This window comes from Heterocephalus glaber, unplaced genomic scaffold (assembly GCF_053883595.1).
Source record: "Heterocephalus glaber isolate CG9 unplaced genomic scaffold, H.glaber_assembly_v1.0 deba00001687, whole genome shotgun sequence".
NCBI lineage: Eukaryota > Metazoa > Chordata > Mammalia > Rodentia > Bathyergidae > Heterocephalus > Heterocephalus glaber.
In genome coordinates this window covers 5,597,448-5,618,860 of record NW_028258412.1, presented here as the reverse complement: position 1 = coordinate 5,618,860, position 21,413 = coordinate 5,597,448, and the positions used below count along the sequence as shown (strand labels likewise).

At 53.3% G+C, this 21,413-nt stretch overlaps 1 protein-coding gene across 12 annotated transcripts in view; it reads right to left on the bottom strand.

Annotated features, from left to right (window-relative positions):
- Positions 1-17,056, bottom strand: part of Emid1 (EMI domain containing 1) — a 46,817-nt gene extending 29,761 nt beyond the window's left edge. For 4 of the 12 annotated variants that reach the window (XM_087198110.1, XM_087198111.1, XM_021257161.2 and 1 more), the window contains exons 1-4: positions 16,849-17,021; positions 9,361-9,474; positions 8,831-8,934; positions 366-449 (exon numbers count right to left, since the gene is read on the bottom strand). In XM_087198110.1, the coding sequence (XP_087054236.1) occupies positions 366-449; positions 8,831-8,934; positions 9,361-9,474; positions 16,849-16,949 (403 nt within the window). In that variant the 5' untranslated portion in view covers positions 16,950-17,021. Of the gene's footprint in view, positions 1-365; positions 450-8,830; positions 8,935-9,360; positions 9,475-16,848 lie in introns of all 12 variants that reach the window. The other 8 variants (XM_004843375.3, XM_004843377.3, XM_087198112.1 and 5 more) reach the window with 5 other exon arrangements.
- Between the last annotated feature and the right edge of the window lie 4,357 nt (positions 17,057-21,413).

Below are 21,413 nucleotides of genomic sequence, written 5' to 3'. Positions count from 1 at the left end.
GTTGGGGGTGGGTAGACAGCTGCGAAGTTTAATGAGCTGGTGACAGAAAGCACCTGGCTGGGACCTCACACAGCGCAGACACTCAGAAAAGCAGAGTTTATAGAAAAAGACAAAATTCAGGGCCTCGACCTGAATTTGCAAGAGATCAGGGGTCATGGGTCTTGAGACACCTGGCCCCAGGTCAGACTCCCTTCTGCTCCTTCCATTCTGGCTTAAAGCTCTTTTCAGGCTGGGTGGTAGAGAGTGTGGGGTTCTATCCAAGATGCTTCACTGCTAGACCCAGCTGGATTTTAGACTTACTGCCCTGGGTCCCTCCAGGTCTACCCCATGCCAGGAAGTCACCAAGAAGCTGCCTCAGCACCTACCTGAGAAGGCTGTGGGTCGAAGGGCCATCCGCCGCATGGTGTTGCCCGACCACAGGGGCTCCACAAAGCCAGAGGCACCTACAACTGAAGGATGGAGGGGTGAGAACCCTGCTGGCCTGTGCTGTTCTTGCCTGGTCACATACCCCTGCCTGTTGATGTGCAGGGGCAGACAGAGGGCCAGAGATGGGGAGCAGTTGAGCTGGGTCACACAGCATGAAATGGTACCTGATGGGCTGGTAAGAGCAGCTGGCCATAGGGTGGGACACGGGTTAAGAGGTTAGAATTAGGGCTGAGGATTTAGCTCAGTGGTTCCACCGCCTGCCGGCTGCCTTGCAGATGCAAAGACCCAAGTTCAATACCCGGTACCCAAAAGAAAAAAAAAAAAGAGGTTAGAGTTAACAGCAGGCTTCTGTCACAGTGCTGACACTTATTGACCATGTGTCTCTTTGGATCTGCCAATTTTCTTATCTATAAAATGGGACACTGAGGCTTCTGTCTGTTCCTCTCAGGCTGGTGTGAGCCTGAAAGGATGTGATGTGTTCAAAAGCCCCACTATACACACACAGGGCCTGGCACACAGTAGGTGCTCGATAAATGAGGCTGTGATGGTTGCTCTCCTTGTTTTCCCTGCCCTACTTGGTAAGAAGAGACTAAAGTGGATCCAGCTCTGGTTCTAAATGAAAACCAGAGGGAGGCTGGCTGCTTGTTCCTGGAGCCCACTCCCCCCACTTCCCAGGAGGAGCAGCCTGCCCTGGCTGGTCTGGCTTTGAGGGCCTGGATTTCGGCACAGCTACAGGGACAGGCTGTCCAACCCAATGGCAGGGACGCAGCTGGAGGGGCTCTCCAGCCAGCAGTGGCAACACTTTCCTCTGCCCCCCAGGCCTGCCTTTTAAGGTCATGAAGTGTCTTCTGTGGGGGTAGGTGGGGGAGACAAGATCCAAATAAGGCACAGGCCTGGCAGCTTGGGCTGTGGGTTGAGGCAAGGAGCATGAGGCGCCAGGAACTCAAACCAGACGGGTCCTTCTGGCCAGTCCCCAGTGAGGAGGCTGCCAGGCCCTGCTCCAGTCCCACCATAGGCCTTTGCTCAGGCTCAGCTGCAACTCTAGCACATGGTTCTCAGGGGCCTCTGACTTGGTCAGGCACAGAGGGAAAATCTCCCCAGGATGGAGGAAGGTGGGTTTCCCACCCAGGACTGAGGCAGGGAAGGGGAGACACCACTGTGAGCCATGCCCCTTGCTAAGGGCTTACATAGCCCAGCTTGGTCCTACAAGGTAGGCAGTAACAGTATCTAAGCTGTGCTTAGCCCCCACTCTCTGACCAGTTCCTGCACATTCTAAGAACTTACTATATACAGTATATTTTATTGATTGATTGCACTAGAGCCAATCTCAACAGATGGGGAAACTGTGGCATGAAGCATCTCAGTACCACTTCTCCTTTGTCTCCCAGGTGCAGACGAACGGATGAGTGAATGAGACTTTTCTTTCCCCTATCGGGAAACCAAAGAAGAGAAATGAAGTGACTCATTCAGTCATATCCATGGAGTTCTCCAGGCTGGATCTGAACCCAGGAAGGTCTGACTCCAGGGCTTGATCTCTTTTTGGGGAGGGGGACACCTGGCCAAGTGTCAAGAAGGACTACTGGTGCCTGAGAGAAATGGCTTTGCTAGCTAGCCCTCTTCATCCTTTTTGTTCCTAGTTGAGTAAATGGTCACTTTATTATTGTTTGAGGGTGGGGGCCCAAAGCAGTGGCTGTAACTCCAGCCCTATGTAAATTTAGGTTTTCTCTGTGATGAAGTATTGGCTTCTTCCTGCCCTCTCTGCTACACTTCTATTGTCTTCCTTTTTTCTCATAGTTTTGTTTATGTAACACTGGGGATTGAACCCAGGGCCTCACACATGCTAGGCAAGTGCTCTACCACTGAGCTATATGCCTATCTCAAATTGAATGCAGGCATGCATTTTTACTAGATCCTAGTTTTTGTTTTGTTTTGTTTTTTTGTACTGGGGATCGAACTCAGGACCTTGTGCTTGCAAGGCAGGTGAGGTACCATTGAGCTAAATCCCCAGCCCTGTTTTTTTTTAATAGCACTTTCCTCCCTCTGATATATTACTGACTGAGGCAGTTTCTCAGCTGACTGCCTCTTCTCCTGCCCTTGGATGGAACATCAACCTCACCAGGACAGGGACCTTGGTCTGTCTTGTGTGACCTCACTGGGTACACTAAAAGTTCTGTTTATAAACACACAAAGCATAGGCTGAAAATAAATTTCAAGTAAGCAAAAGCAATGAAAGGCAAAATAATGTGGACGGCAGACACAAACGCCTTGAAAAGGAGCATGAATGTTTCAATGTCACGTGAGGGTGTCTCTGAGTTGTTAATTGGTGGACTTGTGGCTGGAAATTCTTTTTCAACCAATTTAGTTTTGGATATTTCACCAGGAGCCAGAGAGAACTAGAAAAATGAGCAGAAACACAGCCAGGGCAACCATACAGACAGAAGGGGCTCAAAGCAATTTTATATTTCAATTTTGAAAAGAGAGCTTAGGGCTGGAAGTGTAGCTCAATGGTAGAGGGCTTGCCTAGCCTGCTAAAGACCTTGGGTTCAACCCTAACACCACCAAGAAAAGAAAAGAAAGTTTAAAGAAATAACAGAACTGTTCAAAAGGCAAGGAAAATGTTGATTCTGGATTCAAGATTCACAAAAATTACCCCAAACTTCCCCCCTACTCAGTTAAATGGATAGAAATACTTTGAAAGATGAACCCAGTTATAAAAGGACCCTTTATAAAGCACACAAAATCCTAGTAAGGCAGAAGCTGTGGGTTGGGGGATGGCCTTCTGCAGGACAAACATGTTCCATTCCCCCTACTTCTGTCTGGCCAAGGACCCTAAGCAGACTACAGTGGGCTGAGAGAGGCCCCCATCCAAGCCTAGTGGTCGCTCCTGAAGGGCTCTTCCCCTGCCCTGTCTTTGCTGTCCCAGGAGGGCCGAGGCTGGTCCCAGAACACAGACCTAAGCTCTACTCCAGGGCACTTCTTACCATCTGGGAGGTTCCCAACCACTCTACACAGAAGCACACCATGTCCTCCCCCAATCCCTATAGCTGTGGCTCCCATATCATTTATATTAGGAAGCTTTCCTGGACAGACCAGGGCACCTGGTCCAATACCAAAGGCCCTCTTCACACCCTCGTTACTCCATCCCGACCTTCAAAAAGCCAGTGGTCTCTGTAGTTTCTAGTTCTGTGCCTCCTAAAGCAGCCCCTTCTTTCTGCCCAGTGCCAAGTCTATGTCTCTTCTTGTTGGATTCCCATGGCACACAGAACATTAAGAACCAGGCATGGTAGACTACTCCTGTAATTCCAGCTCTCTGTTGTGAGGCCGAGGCGGGAGGATCACAAGTTTGAGCCCAGACTGGGCAACTTACTGAGACCCTGTCTCAAAACAAAAAGAAAACCTGAGGGGGGCCAGGAATTTAGCTCAGTGGTGCCACCACCTGCCTCACAACCACAAGGTCCTGAGTTCGATCCTGAGTACCAAACAAAAAAAAAGAAAAGCTGAGGATGTAGCTCAGCATGAAAGATTTGTATTCAGTCACCAGTACCGCAAAACAAAACAAACAGAAAACACTGAAGCCCAGGAAACAGGAGGCCTACTCTGTCTACACAGCAGGATGTGGGGGACTGGATTCTGAGCCTGCCCCAAATTAGGAATGGAGCTGTGAGGAGTTTAAAGAGTCCTTGAGCTCCACCCCCGTGTCTCTCCCTCCATGAGAGAATCCAAGGGAATGGTCCCTCATTTACATCCCTCCCTCCACCCCCAGGTCAGCACAATTCAGTGACCACAGGCCACAAGGATGCAGCTGCCCCAGCCCCAGCCCAGGTCTCTTGTGGGAATTTGCTTTGCAAATGTAAATATTTGGCGCTGGCCAGCTGGTGACTTGATCCAGGGTCAGAGGTACCTTGAAAAGAAACCTGACCAAGAGGCCTCTGGGAAGCATTGGTCTATGTCTGGCCTGGCCCTTCTGAGGGGTGAGTGGTTTCCATTCAATTCTGTGCCCTTTTCCTTATGCTGGGCTGTGGCAGGCACTGGAGCTATGGGAGTAATATGGGCGGGGTAGGAGCACCAAGAAAGTGACAGGCAGGGGGGACAACCAATTGCCAAGGCCATGGGTGGGCAGAGGGTAAGAGGGAGGGAAGGTGGAGCTGGGTGTGATGGAGAGCAGGGAGGGCAGTCATCCCTCCTGGGTGGGCAGGATGGGTGGGTGGGGCAGTGGGTGACTGCAGGGGCTCCCAGATGGGAGCAGGAGTGGACAGGTGGTGGACAAAGAGGACTGGCTCAGTGTAGTCCTTGGGACTCCGCATCTGCAAAGGGCAGGTCAGGCTCATGCCTGGTGCCTGAATGTGTGGGAGCCCCTGGCCTTGATGGTGGGAGAGGCTGGGGGCGTGGAAATACTGGCTGGAATCTCCCGCATATCTTCTGAGGCTTTTGGGCTCTGTGGTCTCAGGCAAACATCCCTACTATGGTTCCCCACCCTACAGGACAAGGGCTGTGAGGGTCCACGGATGGGAAAGGGACACTTAGGCTGAGAAAAGTGGGACCAGTGAAGGGGAAGTGTAGGCAGCCTGGCTCCAGGAGAAGAGGGTGAGCCCTGGCCCCTCTTTCTACTGGGAGATGCCGGGCTGAGACTGACTCACACACTTCCTAGGATGTTTTCAGACAGCCCAATGCAGAAGAAAGACCCCTGACTCCACAATCAGGGTGACCTGCTTGAATCCAGCTCCTCTGCTCAATGCTCTCACCCTGAGCACAGCTTTCTCCTCTCTGAGCCTCACTTTCTGCATGTGAACATTCTGTGCCACGATGTGCTGGCACTATGCAGGTGGGTCAGTGTTGTATAGCCCAGGACAGAGGGTGGTGGTGGCTTTCCTTGTCCTTGTCATTATTACCATGGAAGGGTCTGAGGCAGGGGGATACCACAGACCTCGGACGAGAGCTCTGGAGAGAACCTGGATGAAATGCTTACCTGTTGTGTGATCGAGACCAGCACCTCTCTGTCTTGATCATCTAGTCAATGAGGCAAATGGGCAAGAGACCTGTCTGCAGAGCCCCAAGAAGCAGGGTGACCACAGGGGTGGTCGAGGCAACCCAACCCCTAGCAGAGCCCACCAGCCCAGGGCACTCAGGACTCAGGCCCAGGCCTAGAGATGATTGCTGGGCTCTGACTGCCTTCCTGCCATGGCCTTGGCACTGTACCAGCCCTCTGACTGCCCCTCCTATGAGGTACATTCGAGATTTGGCCCTTTCTCATCCATTGTTTCTGATGAGACCCACTGTTTCCACCAGCAGGTGGCTGGGGGAGAGCCTCAGCCAGTTCCTCCCAGTGATGTCCCGAGTGACCCTAGGCCAGTCTCCTTACCTGTCTGAGTTCCCCCTCAGTTTTCCCTTATGTACCATGGGGCCCATTGTAGCTCTGTCCTCTAAGTGGTCATGAATATCCACTGAGACTGTCCTCCCTCATTGTCACAAAGTGAACATCCCCATTCCATAGATGAGAAAACCAGGGCGGAGAGCGGTGAGGTCCTGACTGGATTCCACCAGGCTCATGACTAAAGTGTGAAGGTTCAAGGTCTGTTTGTTGAGCAGCTAACTGAGGAGCAGATCTCAGAGGTGGGAGGCAGGGCTGTGTCTCCTGGGTCAGCAGAATCCCCAGCACAGGGGTGGAAGGGAAGAGGAAGACATTTATGGAGCATCTACTATGTCCCAGTTGTGACAGCCCATTTCTGACTCCCAGGTAACTGGCAAAGCCAAGGCTCAGAGAGGTGAATGAGTTGCTCCAAGCCACACAACACAGTATAACAAACTGATGCAGGGCTAGTTTTGGAATGACAGGTGTTCCCTCTTATTTGTGGCTCACTCCATGCTGCTCTGGGCACAGTCACTCATGGTGACGCAGCTCTGTGGTCCCAAGGTCACGTCACAGCAATGAGCAGGCCATAAGGGCAACCACCAGTAGGGGAAATAGAGGATGGAGCCCAGCCTGAACCCAGCTGTGAGGAAGGGGAAAGCCCAGGATGGGCCAGCAATGTCCTCATGCCTCCCAACTCCCCAGTGCAGGCCTCAGTGGAGCAATTTTCTGGAGTAGTCAGGTCTGGCATCTGGTCACCACTTCCTTTTCCTCTGTTCCAACCATGTGGGTAGGAGAAGCTCTTCCTATCCCATTGGTCATCATGCAGTTTTCACCTTGGACTGCTCTGGCAACTGTGGACTCTTTACTGCATTATCTCATCCCAGGAGCAGCGCTGAGAACCACTCTATATTACATGCATACTTCACAGGGTGAGGACCAGGAAGCCTGAAGCTGTCACAGAACAGCTTGGTGTCTTCCCTCCGAGTGGGCAGAAGAAGAATACTGCCTGCACTGAGAGGCCCCAGCCCAGTGCTCTTGCACAATGACTTGCACAATGCACAGGGAGTCCCCGGCCCAAGGCCACACAGCTGGTGTGTGGCAGAGCTGGCCTGGCCTAGGAAGTCCTAGATACCCTAGTCCTCAGGCTGAGACCTGAAGGCCCTGCAGAGGGAGCCAGCAGGCCTCAGGGTTGGCCTGGCCCAGCACCACCCCTGCCTCACCAGTGGCAGAGCCCCAGGCTCTCAGCCCAGGCCCGGGACACATGGGTTCCAGCAGCTGGACTCAAGGACACACTCCACGAAGGCCCAGGAGACTAGGTCTGCCCTTGGGAGGGGAACCAGGGACAGAGGACTCTCTGGCTGGGCCCCACACCTGGACGATTCACCCATGGCTCCTCTGTGGCCTCCTTGGCAGCTACTTCTTCTGGCTGGCTGTCCTCTTGCCCCTCCAGCCCTCCTGCCTTCCTCTCCACTGGGGAGGAGAGGGTGCTGTTCCAGGCCCCCAGCTTCCCGTAGTGGGGCATGGCCGCCTCTCTGCTGGGCTGTTTGGCATGAGGACCCTCAGCTTCCAGCCATCTGGTTCCTCCTCAGCTCCACCCGAGACTCCTCCCCCACATCACAACCTGCCAGAGCGCCCCCTTCCCCACTCCTTGGTGAATTCTGTCCCTGCCTGATCCCTGTGCCACTCTGGGCCCCTGACTCGGTCTCTGTGGCTCAGTTGTCCCATCTGTGAACTGGGCCGTAGTAAATCTCTCTCCAAAATCACCTATGAGCAGCGCCCTCTGCTAGCACCACACTTCCTTGACTCAGAGGCTACATTTTCCCATGTCCCTGCTTCTGGAATCAGGATACATCCTATTATGACAGTCAATTCCTGTGCTGCCTGGGGCCCTGAAGGCCTCTATTTAGGAGGTGGCCATGGGTCAGCTTGTCAGGTTGGTCCGAGGTCAGCTCAGCCCTTCACAAGACCATGCTCATGAACTCAGCTCCTGGTGCCCCTGGATCTGCCACCTGTGGGATCAGCTAGGTGGGCAGTGAGAGTCAACAGTAGCCCAGATGGTTCTGCAAGTTCAGCAGGGAGTGGGCTTCCAGGGAAGAGTGAGGCCAGGCTCCAGGGAGGCCCCAGTGGGTGCCAGGCCCTGAGTCACACAAAGCTGCACACAGAGAAGGTAGGTGGGGTGGGAGATGGGGGAGGTGTCCCTGTGCCTGGGCCATACTCTACATATTGAGTGCACAGCTCAGTCCACCCTCGAGGCCCTGAAGAAATGGAGCCAGGCAGACAGGGCCTGAATTCTGACACTGGCACATAGGAGCTGCGTGTCCATCACCTGCAGGGTGGGTCTCACCATCCCTACCTCTCTGACTGTTGAACTGACTGACACAGCCCTTTGCTTTCATGCAGTGTGTTACCATGCCCCATGGAAACATCCAGATGGGGTTTCCCTGGGTGCTAGTGTTTGGATCTGTGATGTCCCCCAAAGACTCATGTGTTGATAAACTTTTATTCCCCAGGGTGGTGTTACTGGGACATAGTGGGACCTTTAAAAGGTGGGGCATAATGGGAGGTCTTTAGGTAACTGGGGATGTGTCCACCCCCAAAGGGATTATGGGACCCCAGCTCACTGTCATTTTTCTTTTTTTTCTTCCGGGTCATGAAGTGTGCTCCCTGTAACATGTGGTACCTTGCCATAGGTCCAAACCTGCACAGCCAAACAATTAGGAGCCAGAAGTTCCAAAATAAACCTTTTTGTTTTGCTATGGGTAATTGACTGACACACCAAGTTTCACAGACAGACTTGGGATGGTGTGACTTAAAATGTGAGCAGCCCAAAAATGTAGAAGGCCCTGAGAGTCTCTGAGAAGCAAATGGCAACCAGGAGGGAACAGCAGGCTGAGCTATGCCATGCCCAGCAGGTCTGTGCAGTGGGCTCCTGCATGCCCGGTACTGTGCATGTGGTGTATGGCAGGACTTAGCAGCAGGTGCCTACTCCTGTGCATTCCCGGGAAGCATGTGGCCCACGTCATAAGGATGCATGCAATAGCCAAACAGTCCTACCTTCCTCGCAGCTGACTCCTGAGTGCCCAGGGCAGCATCTCCACTCGCGGGCAGTCACTGTCTTGTACATCACCTTGTATGTGGGTCTCACCACAGCTCTGTAGCTGAAAAAGTGTCCCATGGCCCAGTTCAGACAGAGTCTTCTACCACCTTCCTTACTGCCCTGGATGTCTATGGGGACAAACCCAGAGTCCCTGGAGCCTCTGCCACCTCCAAGTCCCTCTGGGATCTCTTTCTTCCTGTAGTCTGGGATTTCAGCCAATGGGATCTGGAAATCAACTGGACAAAGGCCCTGCAAGTGGGGCTGCTGGTGCCTGGCAGTGATACTCACCAAGTGAAGGAAAACAGGTGCATGGTGCTAAACAGCAGAACTGTCCTCCCTTCGTTCCTCAGGAAGCCCTTGGGGTTTCCTCCTGATACAATGCTGCCTTTGCTGCAGCCTCTCCTGGGGTCTTAGCCTTTATCTGTATCCCTACGCAATTCTACCACTAGGAAAGCCATGAGGTCCTTCTCCACCATGGCTCACTTACCTGCTCCCTGGGCAGCTCATGGGCCAGGGGCAGTTCTGCAGCACTCGCTGAAGGTAAGTTCCATTTTGCACATGGCATGAGATGGTACGGGTCACCACATATGAGCACCAGTTCCTGAAACGGACCCAAACAGAGGAGGTTCAGGTGTCAGGTGCAGCCCCTTCCCAGGACTCTGGGAGGATGGGTGAGATGATTTATGTCTTCTCCAAGAGCCCCAAGTCCCCAGTTGGAGAGACCCTTGGGCTTTCAGGATCCTTTGGGCCCCTTTTGATGGAATCTGCACAGCATGTGGCTCAGGGGTGAATTCTATGGCCCTCGAGAGGGTGGTCCATCTGGGGGCTCTCAGTAGGCCTTGTGGAATGAGTTGCAGGGCAAGGTGTGGGCAGCACATCTTTATCAGGGCTGTCCATCGCAATATCTCTTCCTTCCAACCTTGCCCCACCTAGGCCACCATTATTTCCTGACCCCACTATGCCTGGCTGAGGCCTTTGGAAGAGAGATCCCAGAAATATATCTTTGAAACTTACAAAAATCTCAACTACTCATTAGGAGAATCATTTCCAGCCTGGGGTTAAGAGGGAAAGCTCCGGTTTCGGATGGACCTGTGTTGAGCCTCTCATCATGGATGTTCTGGGCAGGTCCCAAACATGAAAGCCTCAGACTTCTCATCTGGGAAATGGCACTTGTAACAGTGGAAAAATTCAAATGAGCCAACATGTGGAAGACCTGGGCACAGCTCCTGGTACGCAGCAAGTATGAAAAATGGAGTCTGCTGTAGTCCCAGGAATGGACAGAATAGAGGGACAGACAGCTCTCCTTGCCCCAAGGTGCCAGTTTGATGAGAATGTAATTTTTTTCTCTAAGTATAGTTATTTGCTTCTGCTTCCCATCTCTGCTTCTTCTCTTTCTCTCTTCCTCCCTCCCTCACACCCTCTCACTTTAATAGAAATGCAACTGTTCTGTAACTCTTCTTTTTTTTTTTTTTTTGGTACTGGGGATCGAACTCAGGACCTTGTGCTTGAGAGGCAGGAGGCAGAACCACTGAGCTAAATCCCCGGCCCTGTTCTGTAACTCTTGGTCTGGGCTTTCCCTTAACCAGATGTGACAGCTGGCTCTCAGGTCAGCACATAGAAACACTGGGTTCTGTCACAGAATCTAGTTTTGTGCCTGTGGTCCCATGGCTATTTAGGTTGTTCCCAATTTTGAGCTGTTCCCAGAAGTGTGATAGGAAGCACCTGTCACCTGTGCCATGGCTGGCTGGCTAAGGACTCTGTTGACCTCCTGCTGTGTCATGGGCCAAACTGAACTGTTCCTTCTGCCACTTTTACTGCCCCCCTACCCCTGCCTTTGCCCAGGCTTTTCTTCCTCCTAGACTGATTCTAGTGTGGCCCAGAGAGATGGAGGGACTTCCCCAGGGTCCCACAGCCTGACTGGATTAAGTCCTGGTTCTTTCTCTTTCTGGTGGGCCAGAGTGGGAGTGGACAGCAGCTGGGGTGTTGCACTGCAGTGGGATTGGAAGTCTCTTCAATAGCTGGGACATTCCAGGTGCTCAGCAGCCCTCAGCCCTGCATGGGGTCACAGGCCCAGTGTTCTTGGCCAGGGCCGGGGAGGGAGGGATGGTTTCAGGTGACCTTTCTCAGCCTGGGCTCCCTGACACCATCAGACTTTCCTTCATGACCTTGAGCTCAGGGTCAGCAGGTTCCCAGGATGGGACCTTCACAGAGCCACAGACCATGGCTTGCTGAGATGGGAAAGGGATGAGAACTGAGGCCTCTGGGAAGGTGTCAGAGGTCAGGCTGCCCTATCCATATTCCAGCTTACCTTCCTGAGCCTTAGTGCCCCCTCTACACCACGGGAAAGTGCCTTTCTCACTCACCATTGGAGAATGCCGTAAATATTCTTAGTATTCAGTAGGTGCTTACTATGTGCAGTGCAACATGGTTTTAGTGGGCATTTGGAGATGTCAGTTCTCCATGCGAGCACACTGATTGTGTAGCCTGGTGTCACACAGGGAACACGAGGACAAAGCAGACAGGGCCTGTCCTTTTCACATACCAGTAGAGGGGGCCAGGCATGGTTACCACTTTATTCTGCATGACAGGTGTCCAAGAAGCCAGAGGATCCAGGATGGGGAAACCACTGGATCTGCTCAGGTTGGGGTGGACATGGGAAAGGGATGGAGGAAAGACGTGACAGCACAGTGGGCTCTGAAGGTAGGAGATGGCACACAGAGAAGGGAAGGAAGCATGCTCTAGACAGTGGGCTTAGGGCAAGCAAAGTCTGGAAGGGAGGGAGCTATGGTAGGGGTGGGTGTAGCAGACCTAAGGGCTGGGCATAGGGGGCTGTGGGGGAGCATAAAGAGGAAGGGACAGGGGCAGGTTTCCACTTTATGACACTATAGTCAGTGTGATGTCACGCACCTGTAGTTCCTGCTACTAAAGAGGCCGAGGCAGAAGCATGCTGAAACATGGAAGTTAAGGCTTACTGGGCAACACAGTAAGACCTCAACTTAAACAGCAGCAACAAAAGACTCCTATCCTGTAGAGCCTCAGATTCCTAGAATGGAGGTTTTGAATCCATTGGAGTTTTTTGTTTGAAGGGTTGGGGCACAAGCACTTTTGGGAAATTAATGTGAATTGGGGCTCTTCCCCTCAAAATGCTTAAAACCTGGTGTACAAGTTCAGAGGGCTCAGAAGCACCCTGCGAGCGATGTGAAGTCTTCAGACTAACCCAGTTCTCCTTGAGTTAAGGGGAAGGGAGGGAGCACTTGGGCCAAGGAAAGCTGGAAGCTCTTCATACAGAGGGAGGTCCTGGGCACAGAAGGAACTCTCCCTTCTCAGTGTGCAGAAGCACACAAACCTTCACATGTGTGTAAATGCATGCACATACAGGAGCAAACAAAGACACACACGGAAACACAAGAGCATATGCACCTACAATGATGGACACATGCATGCACATGTGCACACGCACAAATCCATGGAAGTATATATGCCCATGCACCAGAACAAGGCAATCCAGCAGGACAGACAGCTACAGACACAACCTTCCTTCCTGTAAATGTGTCTGAATGTGAACACACTCACACACATGTGCACACATGCTTTCTCCTGTGGACACAGGACATTTGTGGTTGTGTCCTCTACAGTGCCCACAAGCACATACAGGGCGATGTACCCTCATCCATGTACTTAGGTGCACACACGTGCACACACACACACCTGTCACACACACAACAGGCAGAGACAGGCCAAGCAGAACACAGAATGCTGATGCTCTCCCTCACATGTGTCAACACACACATCCCCCCACTCAGTTCCTGGACTAGGACAGAAAGGCCTGTAACTGTCCACAATTCCCTGAGATGTCCTTTTTATTAGTGATGGGGGTGTTGAGAAAATTATTTTTTTCTTCCTCTTTAATTAAAATCTCCCCTATGAAGGTCCCAGCCTGGTCCCTTGGTTTATTTCCTATAAGCGTGACTTTGCTTGAAACCCCTGCTCAGGGAAGACAGGGAGCTGTTGGCTGGCCAGCCAGACCTTCTAAACAGGCAGAGACCCTCAAGCCAAGTGGGGCTGTAGATCAGCCAGCCGGTCCCTCCACCTAGAGGTCATCAGTTACCACTCCCATGCCAGCTTTGAGGACACATCCCATTCATTGCCTCTCAGAATAACCCCAAGCTCTGCTATAGGGCCCCACCCCTCTGTCCACATTCCAGGGGTAGTAGGAGGCTTTGTGTAAAGCATGGCCTAACATTGCCAAAGTCCACCATGGCTCCTCATTGCACTGCAAACCCTGCCTCCTCCATCCTTCATCCTACATGCAGCTCACATCTGCCATACACTCATGCTGTCCTTTCTCTCACCTCTCATCTTTGCAATTGGGGATTCCTCTGCAAAGGCTGCCCCCTTGCCCTGGAAAACTCCTAATTATGTTTTGGGTATCAACCCCAAGGCCCAGGTGGGACTGGATTTGTCCATGGGGCCACCTCAGCCTTTCACAGTCACCCTGAGCTTTATGGGTTCTGAAGGGACGGCCTGCGAAGAGATCCAGTCAGGTTAGGGATCAGTTCACAGGAGCTCAGGGATGTTTGCGGAATGACTGAATGAGAGAAAACACAGCTGGGGAGCTGAAGTAGAACCTTAGGTTCCTAGAGACAGATGCGGTACTTGGACACTCTGCCTCCATCCCTGCTGCCCCTGGGGCCTCCTGACTGGGGTGTGACCAGCAATAAGGCACCCAGGAGCCAGGTGAGGTTGGATGGTGAGGTGGGGCAAGGGCAGGGGCTGAGAGACTGCATATTCCTCTTGGTCCTGCCACTTCTGCCCACTCAGAACCTCCTGGGCCTCCACAGGGCTCTGGGAGAAGAGAAAACAGGACGACCTGCTCAGCCTGGCACTGGTCACCCCCATGTCCTCACCTCCTCCCAACACCAGCCCTCCACTCCCTGCCACAAGGGGCCCAGGGGACTTTGTCTCCACTGGGCCCAGGGCTGCGATCCGGAACAGTGATAGGGGGTAATTGCAGGAGGCAGCCAAGCGGGCCTGGAGCCAAGGGCCCTTATGAAAAGGAGAGGAAAGAACAGAGACAGGAGGAAGGGGGCGGGGTGACAAGAGCCAGAACCCCACACTGGGGGTGCCGTTCCAGTCCTGGCTCTGCTGCTGTCCAAACTGGTGGCCTTGGACAAGGCCCTGACCCTCTCTGACCTCGCTTTGTCCATCTGCAAATGGGGAGAGCAGAAGAATCTCCTCCGGACAGGAAGCTTCATGAAAAGTACTTACTTAGCATGGTTCTCAATGTGATTGTTAATTCTTGTTCCTGGGCTGCGATCCCATAGTCAGACACGGGCACCCTAGCTGGTGGCTGTGACCCAGGAGCTTCCCTTTGGCTTGAGGACACCAGCCCAGTCCCTTCTCCAAAAGGACAGACTGTCAGGCTCTGCAGTTTACAGAGCGGGAGACTGAGTCTTCAAGAAAAGGCACCTGCCTGGTTCCCCATGTGGGCACAGACGTGGGATCTGAGCCACGGAGAGGGGCTGGGGCAGATGCCATCATGTTACAGCTCTTTACTCCTCCTCACCCTTGATTTCCCCAAAGGAAGTCAGGACTGCAAGGGTTAGAGGCCTGGGTCAGGACACCAGTGACAATGATGGTGACTGCTCCAACTCTAGAGCCACTGTGCAGAGATGAGCAGATTTTTTTAAAAAATGGAGATTCAGGCTGAGAAAGACCTCAGAGGGGCAGGAAGCAGCCCCATCAGGGACTGGGGCTTTGGAGGGGGCAACAATGAGCCAAGGCAGCTCTAGATAGCCAGGGGCACCCTGACTGGGGGGGATCTCAAAGTCTCACCACATTCCTGCGGCTGGGGGAGGCCCCTTGGATGCCTTCCCAGGCCTCCCCCTCCCCAGGGACAAAGCGCTTTTCTGCCTTCGGTCCCTTGGCTGCCAAGGGGTGCCTGGGGCGCCTGGCTGGGAGTGGGGAGAGGGCTAATGGGGCGTGACATCCCCATGCTGTCTCCAGTGATGCTGGGACAGGGCCACAAGGGGAGGTCCTGGCAGCCGAGGACCATAGGCTCCTCTGGATCCAGGTCCCTCCCCACAGTGAATGCTGGTGATAGCAGGAGTGCTTTACAGGAGGTTCCATGCTGGTCCCTCGGGGCACTGTACACTCTCAGAACAGACTCCCCAAGCAGGAATGAGAACAACAAAGAGGAAAAATGAGATAGCCACAAAGTTACCTGCTTAAGGTTGCACAGTGAGTGACAGAGTCAGGAATAAAACCTTGTTGTGCCCAAAACCAGAGCCCTAAACTCCCAATTATGACCTCCAAACCTTCTGAGACCCCCAATCTCAGACAACCTCTTTCCCTAACACAGAGGACTGTTGGGAAGGAAGAGATGCTGGATTTGCAAACTTCTTGGCCTGGACTGTGATGCCCCTTTTCCTCTCTAGGCCTCTGTCTCCTTATTTATAAAATAGGAGGAAGAACAATGCCAACATAGCTTGTGTGACACTCAGGCCACTGTGACAGCCTCTGTAAACAGATGAGATGGCAGTCCCCAGTGACTACTAGATACCTACCCACATTTACTGTCCCGTTCCTACCCAGGGAACCCTGGGTGAGAGGAGCCCAGTTTGGGAGGCTCAGCCTCTGACTAGCTTCAGGGAAGGCCAGTTCTTACACTCTCTGCATCCTTATCATGAGCTGGGATCCTGATGTCTCACACCCACACTCTGGGCAGGCTACTTTCCCTTGTGAAGCCTTGGCATTCTGCTCTATGAAACAGGGATCTTAAAAAGCAAGCCTCAAATGGAAGGTGGGATGATTCTGGAGATCAGGGATGCAGAAAAAGTGCCCAATCCGAGCCAGCCCTGGCTAGCTAGCACACAGTAGGTAGTGGCTGTGACATGCAGTGACAAGTCTGTCGCTGTCTCAGAAAACTGTTCTTCTGACCTCTGATGCCTCAGCCATCTCCTCCAGGCCTGCCCATGTCACCTGCTTTCTCTCGCCCAGCAGGGGCATGCTGGCCCCTGACCACTGGGAATGAGGAATTTCTGAAAAGAATTAAAGAAGTGAGGCCTTAGGAGGTGGGAGTCAGGCTGGCCTTTGAATGGGTTGAAAAGCCCTTGAAGGGACCTCGCTAGTTCATATTGTCTGCCTTAGACAAAGCAGGCTGGTCCTCCCAAGTGGGCCTGGGCAGGGGCTGCAGGCCAACCAGGGACTACAGCAGGTTCAAACTCTGTCATTAAGGCCAGAAAGTCAGATTTGAATCCCAGCTTTGCAAGCCCATAAGCCTGGATGATTATGTCAGTTTTCTGGTCTCAGTCTGCTTATCTGTTGAGTGGGGATAGTTTTCTCTAACTTCTTCAGTCTTGAAAGATTAAAGATGACCCTAACTATAAAGGGCTTTTCCACAGCACCAGATGCTGGGAGAGATACTCCATAAAGTTCAGCAGCAACAATGTTCCTAGCAACATGTTAGAAAAGCAGCAGGAAGATCAAATGCTCTGTCCCTCTCTGTGGAAAATGCCAGGTCCCCAGAGAGCCTCTGACACTGACCCACTGGGCTAAGTCTCCACCCCAGTTCTTCCTTTAAGGGAAATAAATAGCCTAGGTACTAAAAAAAAAAAAAAGCCAGGAGCAAGGAAAAGGGGCGGAGGTCCCCTAAGTGTGCTAAGAGGTGTGCCCGACCTTTCCCATGTGCAGGGGGAGGGGCCCTCGGGCCAGGGTGACAAGTCCTTTCACCCCTCCCCCTCTAGTCGTAAACTGAGGCTGCCAGCTCCGGACACATGGGTAGGGAACTCCGGAATCCCAGGAGTCTCGGCCAGAGAGCTCAGTAGCTGGGTGGCTTAGGTCCAGTCTGGCACTGGGGTTGGGGACGCAGTCACCTTCCTAATCCCGCGAATGCATGGAAGTGGTGGTGTGTGAGTGCCCGGGCTCCTGGCTCTCATGCTGGCCTGGCAGGGGACAGGGTTGGGAGAGCCCTTACCTGCGTCCGGAAAACGGGGCGCCTCCGACGGACCACGCGGCGCCGCCTCCCGTGAGCAGCAGTCCGAGGCAGAGCAGCGCCCAGGCCCGCGGGCCGCCCATGCTGTGCCGGCCGCCTCTTGCCGCCGGCCCCAGCCTGCCGTGCCCGCTCGCCGCGCCGCCAGCCTCCAGGACACACAGAGCCGGGTTCCCAGCACGGCGGGCGAGGGCGGCGCGGAGCGGGCGGGGCGGGGGCGCGCGTTCCCAGCCTCGCCCGCCCTCGGCGCGGCCCCCCGCCCCCTGCGCCGCCGCCAACCCGGAAGGAGCCCGTGCGGGGCGCCCCCTCCAGAGGCCTGCTGGTGCCCACCTGAGTCCGCGGCCCTTTTGAGCGTGGGTCGCAGCTCCGAGGTGCCCTCCTACATGTTGCAGATGGGGAAACCGGAGCTATGGCTCATGGTCGCAAAAGTAGCCAGGACCTGAACCCACCACACCTAAGTGAATGATGGGAGCTCAGCCTTTCTTCACGCTATCTAGTTCCTGAACTATGCAAGATATGCCTCTCCATCCAACAAAGGCAAGAGCAGCATTAGGCTTAGGGTTAGGGTTGTATGGGGAGCATGTCACCTCCGCCTGCCACCTTGTCTCAGTTTAATCTTCAGATCTTTCTGTGCAAGGTGCACACGATTATCCCCATTTGAAGATGAGAAAAGTGAGGCCCAGGCCCTCATGGTTGCCCTAGGAGAGCTGGGCTAGCCACATAAGTACCGGGTCCACTCTAATTCCCATTTTACAGATGGAGAAACTGGGATGTCATCCACCTAAAGCACCCGGACAGCGGTTGGCAGAGCCAGAATTTGAACCCACATCTAAGATAAGGATTGGCTAAGGGTGGAATTTCTTCATCTGGGACATGGATGAACTGGGAGGAGGGCTGTGTGTCCATCAAAGATGTATGCAAATGTGTGTGTGTGTGTGTGTACAACGTACATGTGCATGTGTGCGATGTGTGTCTCTGTGATAGTAGTGTGTGTTTGGGGGAAGAACCAGAGTTCTCATTATCAAAGGAGACCTAGAAACCCCCAGCTTCCCAAAACAGTCTCTACCCTGACTGTCCTCTTGCATTGTTGTGTGGGAGGCAGCCTCAGGTTGGGGAGCCCCTTTCTCAGCTCAGACAGGAACAGAGGCCTACTCCTCCCATGGCATCTCCACACCCAGGACCTCTGGGGTGAAACGCTGGAAACCTCCCACAGAAGGGATTTGTCAGCCCCACTCTGATTTCTACAGCTGCATCTCCAGGACTCAGAGTAGCAGCACCAGGTCCTGGCCTAAGTTAGGATGAGTGAGACATCAGCAGTATGTACACTTGCTGGAAGCTGATGTCTTCTCCTCCCAGAGGAGTGGCAGTAAGGGATGGGTTCAAACTCTCCCTCTGCCATTTCTGCCCCTGGTAGCTTGGGCAAGTCATGCCCCTCTCTGAGGCTCAGTTTCTCTTTTGTAAGGAGGACAATTGCATGTTCCTTTCAGGGGTGTGGAGTGAATGGAGATGTCCCCTGCTTCACATGGTCCCCCAAGAGCTCCCCACTTCCTTGGATGGCATCATAACCATGCCTCTTTGGGGGAACTGCCTCCTTCCCTTCCATGTGAGATTATTAAGTGCTGTCTCTCTGACCCTGAAGAATTGCAGCTCTGTGCTCCTCTGGTTAGCTCTTGATTTTGACACAGCTAGGTGACTCCACCCCACCCCTATATGACTTGTCACTCTCAAGGGGCCATGGCCCAGCAGGATCCCAGGCCTGTCTGAAGTCCCAGTCAAGTGCCCAGGATTAAAACCCATCACCCCAAAGGACACTTTAAAGAGCATGCAGGGGGTGAGGATTTAGCTCAGTGGTGCTGCACCTGCCTTGCGAGTGCAAGGTCTTGAGTTCGATCTCTGGTACCAGAAAGAGAAAAAAAAAAAAAAAAAAGCATGCAGCTGTTTAGGAAGGACAGGCATTGGCCAGTGGCTTCTGTCCTGGAAGGTTTCTTGGAGGGACTGAGAGGTGTCTGGACCCCAGATGGGTGCCACGGAATGTGGAGGCACCACCAGTTCTGTTAGCCATGTGTCTGGGTTGCTCCTGTGGTGAATAGCTTCCACGTCCCTTAACCAATGACACTGAACTTGTAGGAGCTTTAGGCAGCTGCGAAAGATCCATTTCCCAGCAAAGGACTCTCTGTGTAGAAGCTGTTAGCAAGTTTTCACATCAGAGAGTGGCCTGTCCTTGCTGAGGCTGGGATCCCCTGGTTCAGAATATGTATAACTATAGTCAGATCCTGTGTCAACGAAGCCTGGTAGTCACCGCATAGGCTTGGTACCCCATAGACCTGAGTGTCCATTCCAGAGTGATCACTGAGAGCTGCATGGACCTGATTCAGGTCCCTCCCCAAGCCAACTTTTCTTGCCTGAACAAACAAACTATAGGGTCTTTTTATGATCTATTCCCCTGGCTCAGGAGTCTTAGGAAAGTGTAAAGCTCCCCATCTCCCTGTGGTGTTTCCTGGGCACAGCCATCAGTTTCTTGATGGATTTTAGCATGCTTTCTGGTCTAGTCTCCCTTTGAATGGAAAGGCAGGGAATGCTGCAGGGACCAGAGATTTGGTCCTTTGAGGTTTCAGGGTTTGCTGAGACAGAGAGGAACCGGGCCGGGTAGCTTCAGGTCTCAGGGCCTGTCCCTGCATGTAGAGCCTCCCCCCTGGGAGCCTGGTCCCTTCTACTGCTAAGACCAGACCACAGCTGCCAGTAAAGACAGCAGCTTCCATTCCCGACAGCTGACAGTGTGCCAGGCGCTGTGCTAAGCATTTTGCTTGCATTGTCTTTTGCCCTCTTCTCTGCCACTGGGGAGGCAGCTTTATTGTCTCCAGGTGTGGGGCTCAGGGGTGAAGGGGGCTCTCTCTCCAGGCCCAGGCTGGTGAGTGAGGGGTGCCAGCTTGTGTGCTATCCACCAGAGCACACTGCCACCCTCTGGCCAAGCCCTATAGGGGACCTTTTTGGGGGGTAAGAAAGAACTTGGCTCTCATTTGAGCTCCCATCTGGAGGCAGAAGAGACCAGCAAAAACACATGGACACATATGCAGACCTGGACCCACACACTTGGGAACCACACAGGGACACACCCAGGCACTCTCCCCTGGAAATAGCCATGGGGTCTGGGAAACAGCCTGTCTGGTGCAGATTTGCTGACCCATTCCCTCAGCCTAGTTCAAACAGGAAATGCTTTTCTCCTAACAAACAAACCTGGGCTGAGCTTCCTTCCCCCGTGAACTCCCTCTGGCTTCAGCTCAGGGTCTTTGTCCTCCTGCTGTGTACCAAGGGACACCCTTCCCAGCTAGGCTAAGGGTGTAAGGGTGTGTGTGTGTGTGTGTGTGTGTGTGTGTGTGTGTGTGTGTTGTGCCCACAGTGCCAGTGCTGTTCACACAACAGTGGCCCAGGTGCCTGTGATTAGTACCCAAATTATAGGTGAGGAAGTAGTCCAAGGGGGCTCCAAGCCTGGAGCCTGGAGCAGCAGCCCCCAGGGGCCCAGGCCTCATGGCTGGGGCAAGGTCCGAGGCCTTGAAAGGCAAGGGCCTGGAAGTGCAGTCTTCAGAGCTCTGCTCAAAGGGCAGGGCCTAGGGCGGAGCCTTCCCAACTCCTTCCAGGTTGGTGAACAATGTGAGGGGAGGGGATTCTCCTTACAGCTCCTCATCTCAAAGCCAGCGGCACCCCACCGGGCCAGATTGTTGTGCGAGCCCCAGAGCCTGCGGCGGCCGCTGGAATTATTTATGCTTCCTAGAGCTGCCCTCCTCACCCAGCTCATTCCTTCCTCCAGAGTGGGGACTGGGGACAGAAGCTGGAAGGGAGTGAGGGCAGGAAGGAAGCTGCCAGAAAATCATAAATTAGGGCTCTGGGAGGGCCTTTCTAGCCTCCTCAGGAATCTTGCAAGGAGAGTTCTAGGTCTTTTGGGTTGGCAGTGAGGGAGGGAAGACACCAGAATGATTGGGCCAGACAAGCAATCACAGGAGGACGGAGACAGCTTTCAGAGTTAGGGGACCCGAATGATCTGTGTCGTCAAGAGAGTCCTTTCTCGGTGGCCTCAGTTTCCCCAGTTAGAAAATGATGATATGAGGACTTGGGGACTTTTTTGTGACCACGTTTTGTTGACTGCCAAGAAATAGAGAAATGAGAGTTCTCCTCAACTGTATATGTTCCCTTCCTCAAGTAGCTTTCCCGAAATCCTTCCTTTCCAGTTCCCAGCCACTGGTACCTCTGACCCACCTGCCTACTCTGGAGTCCTTTACTTCTCTTTCCACACCTCTCCCCATGCAAAAATGAACTAATGGGGCCTCATTATTCAGCATCCACCTATCTAGTAGTAGAGGGAAGGGCTGTTGGCTCATTCATACTACAGTATGAATGACGTTTCAGTGTCTGATGTGGGAGGATGGGGCCTTAACAGAGATCCCTCTTCATTTAAACCCTCAATCACTGGTAGTAGGCTTTTAGCCTGGTTGGGGGGATATTTGGTTACCAGAGGGCTAAGAATATGGTCTTCAGAGGAAAAGGTATCTATTTCC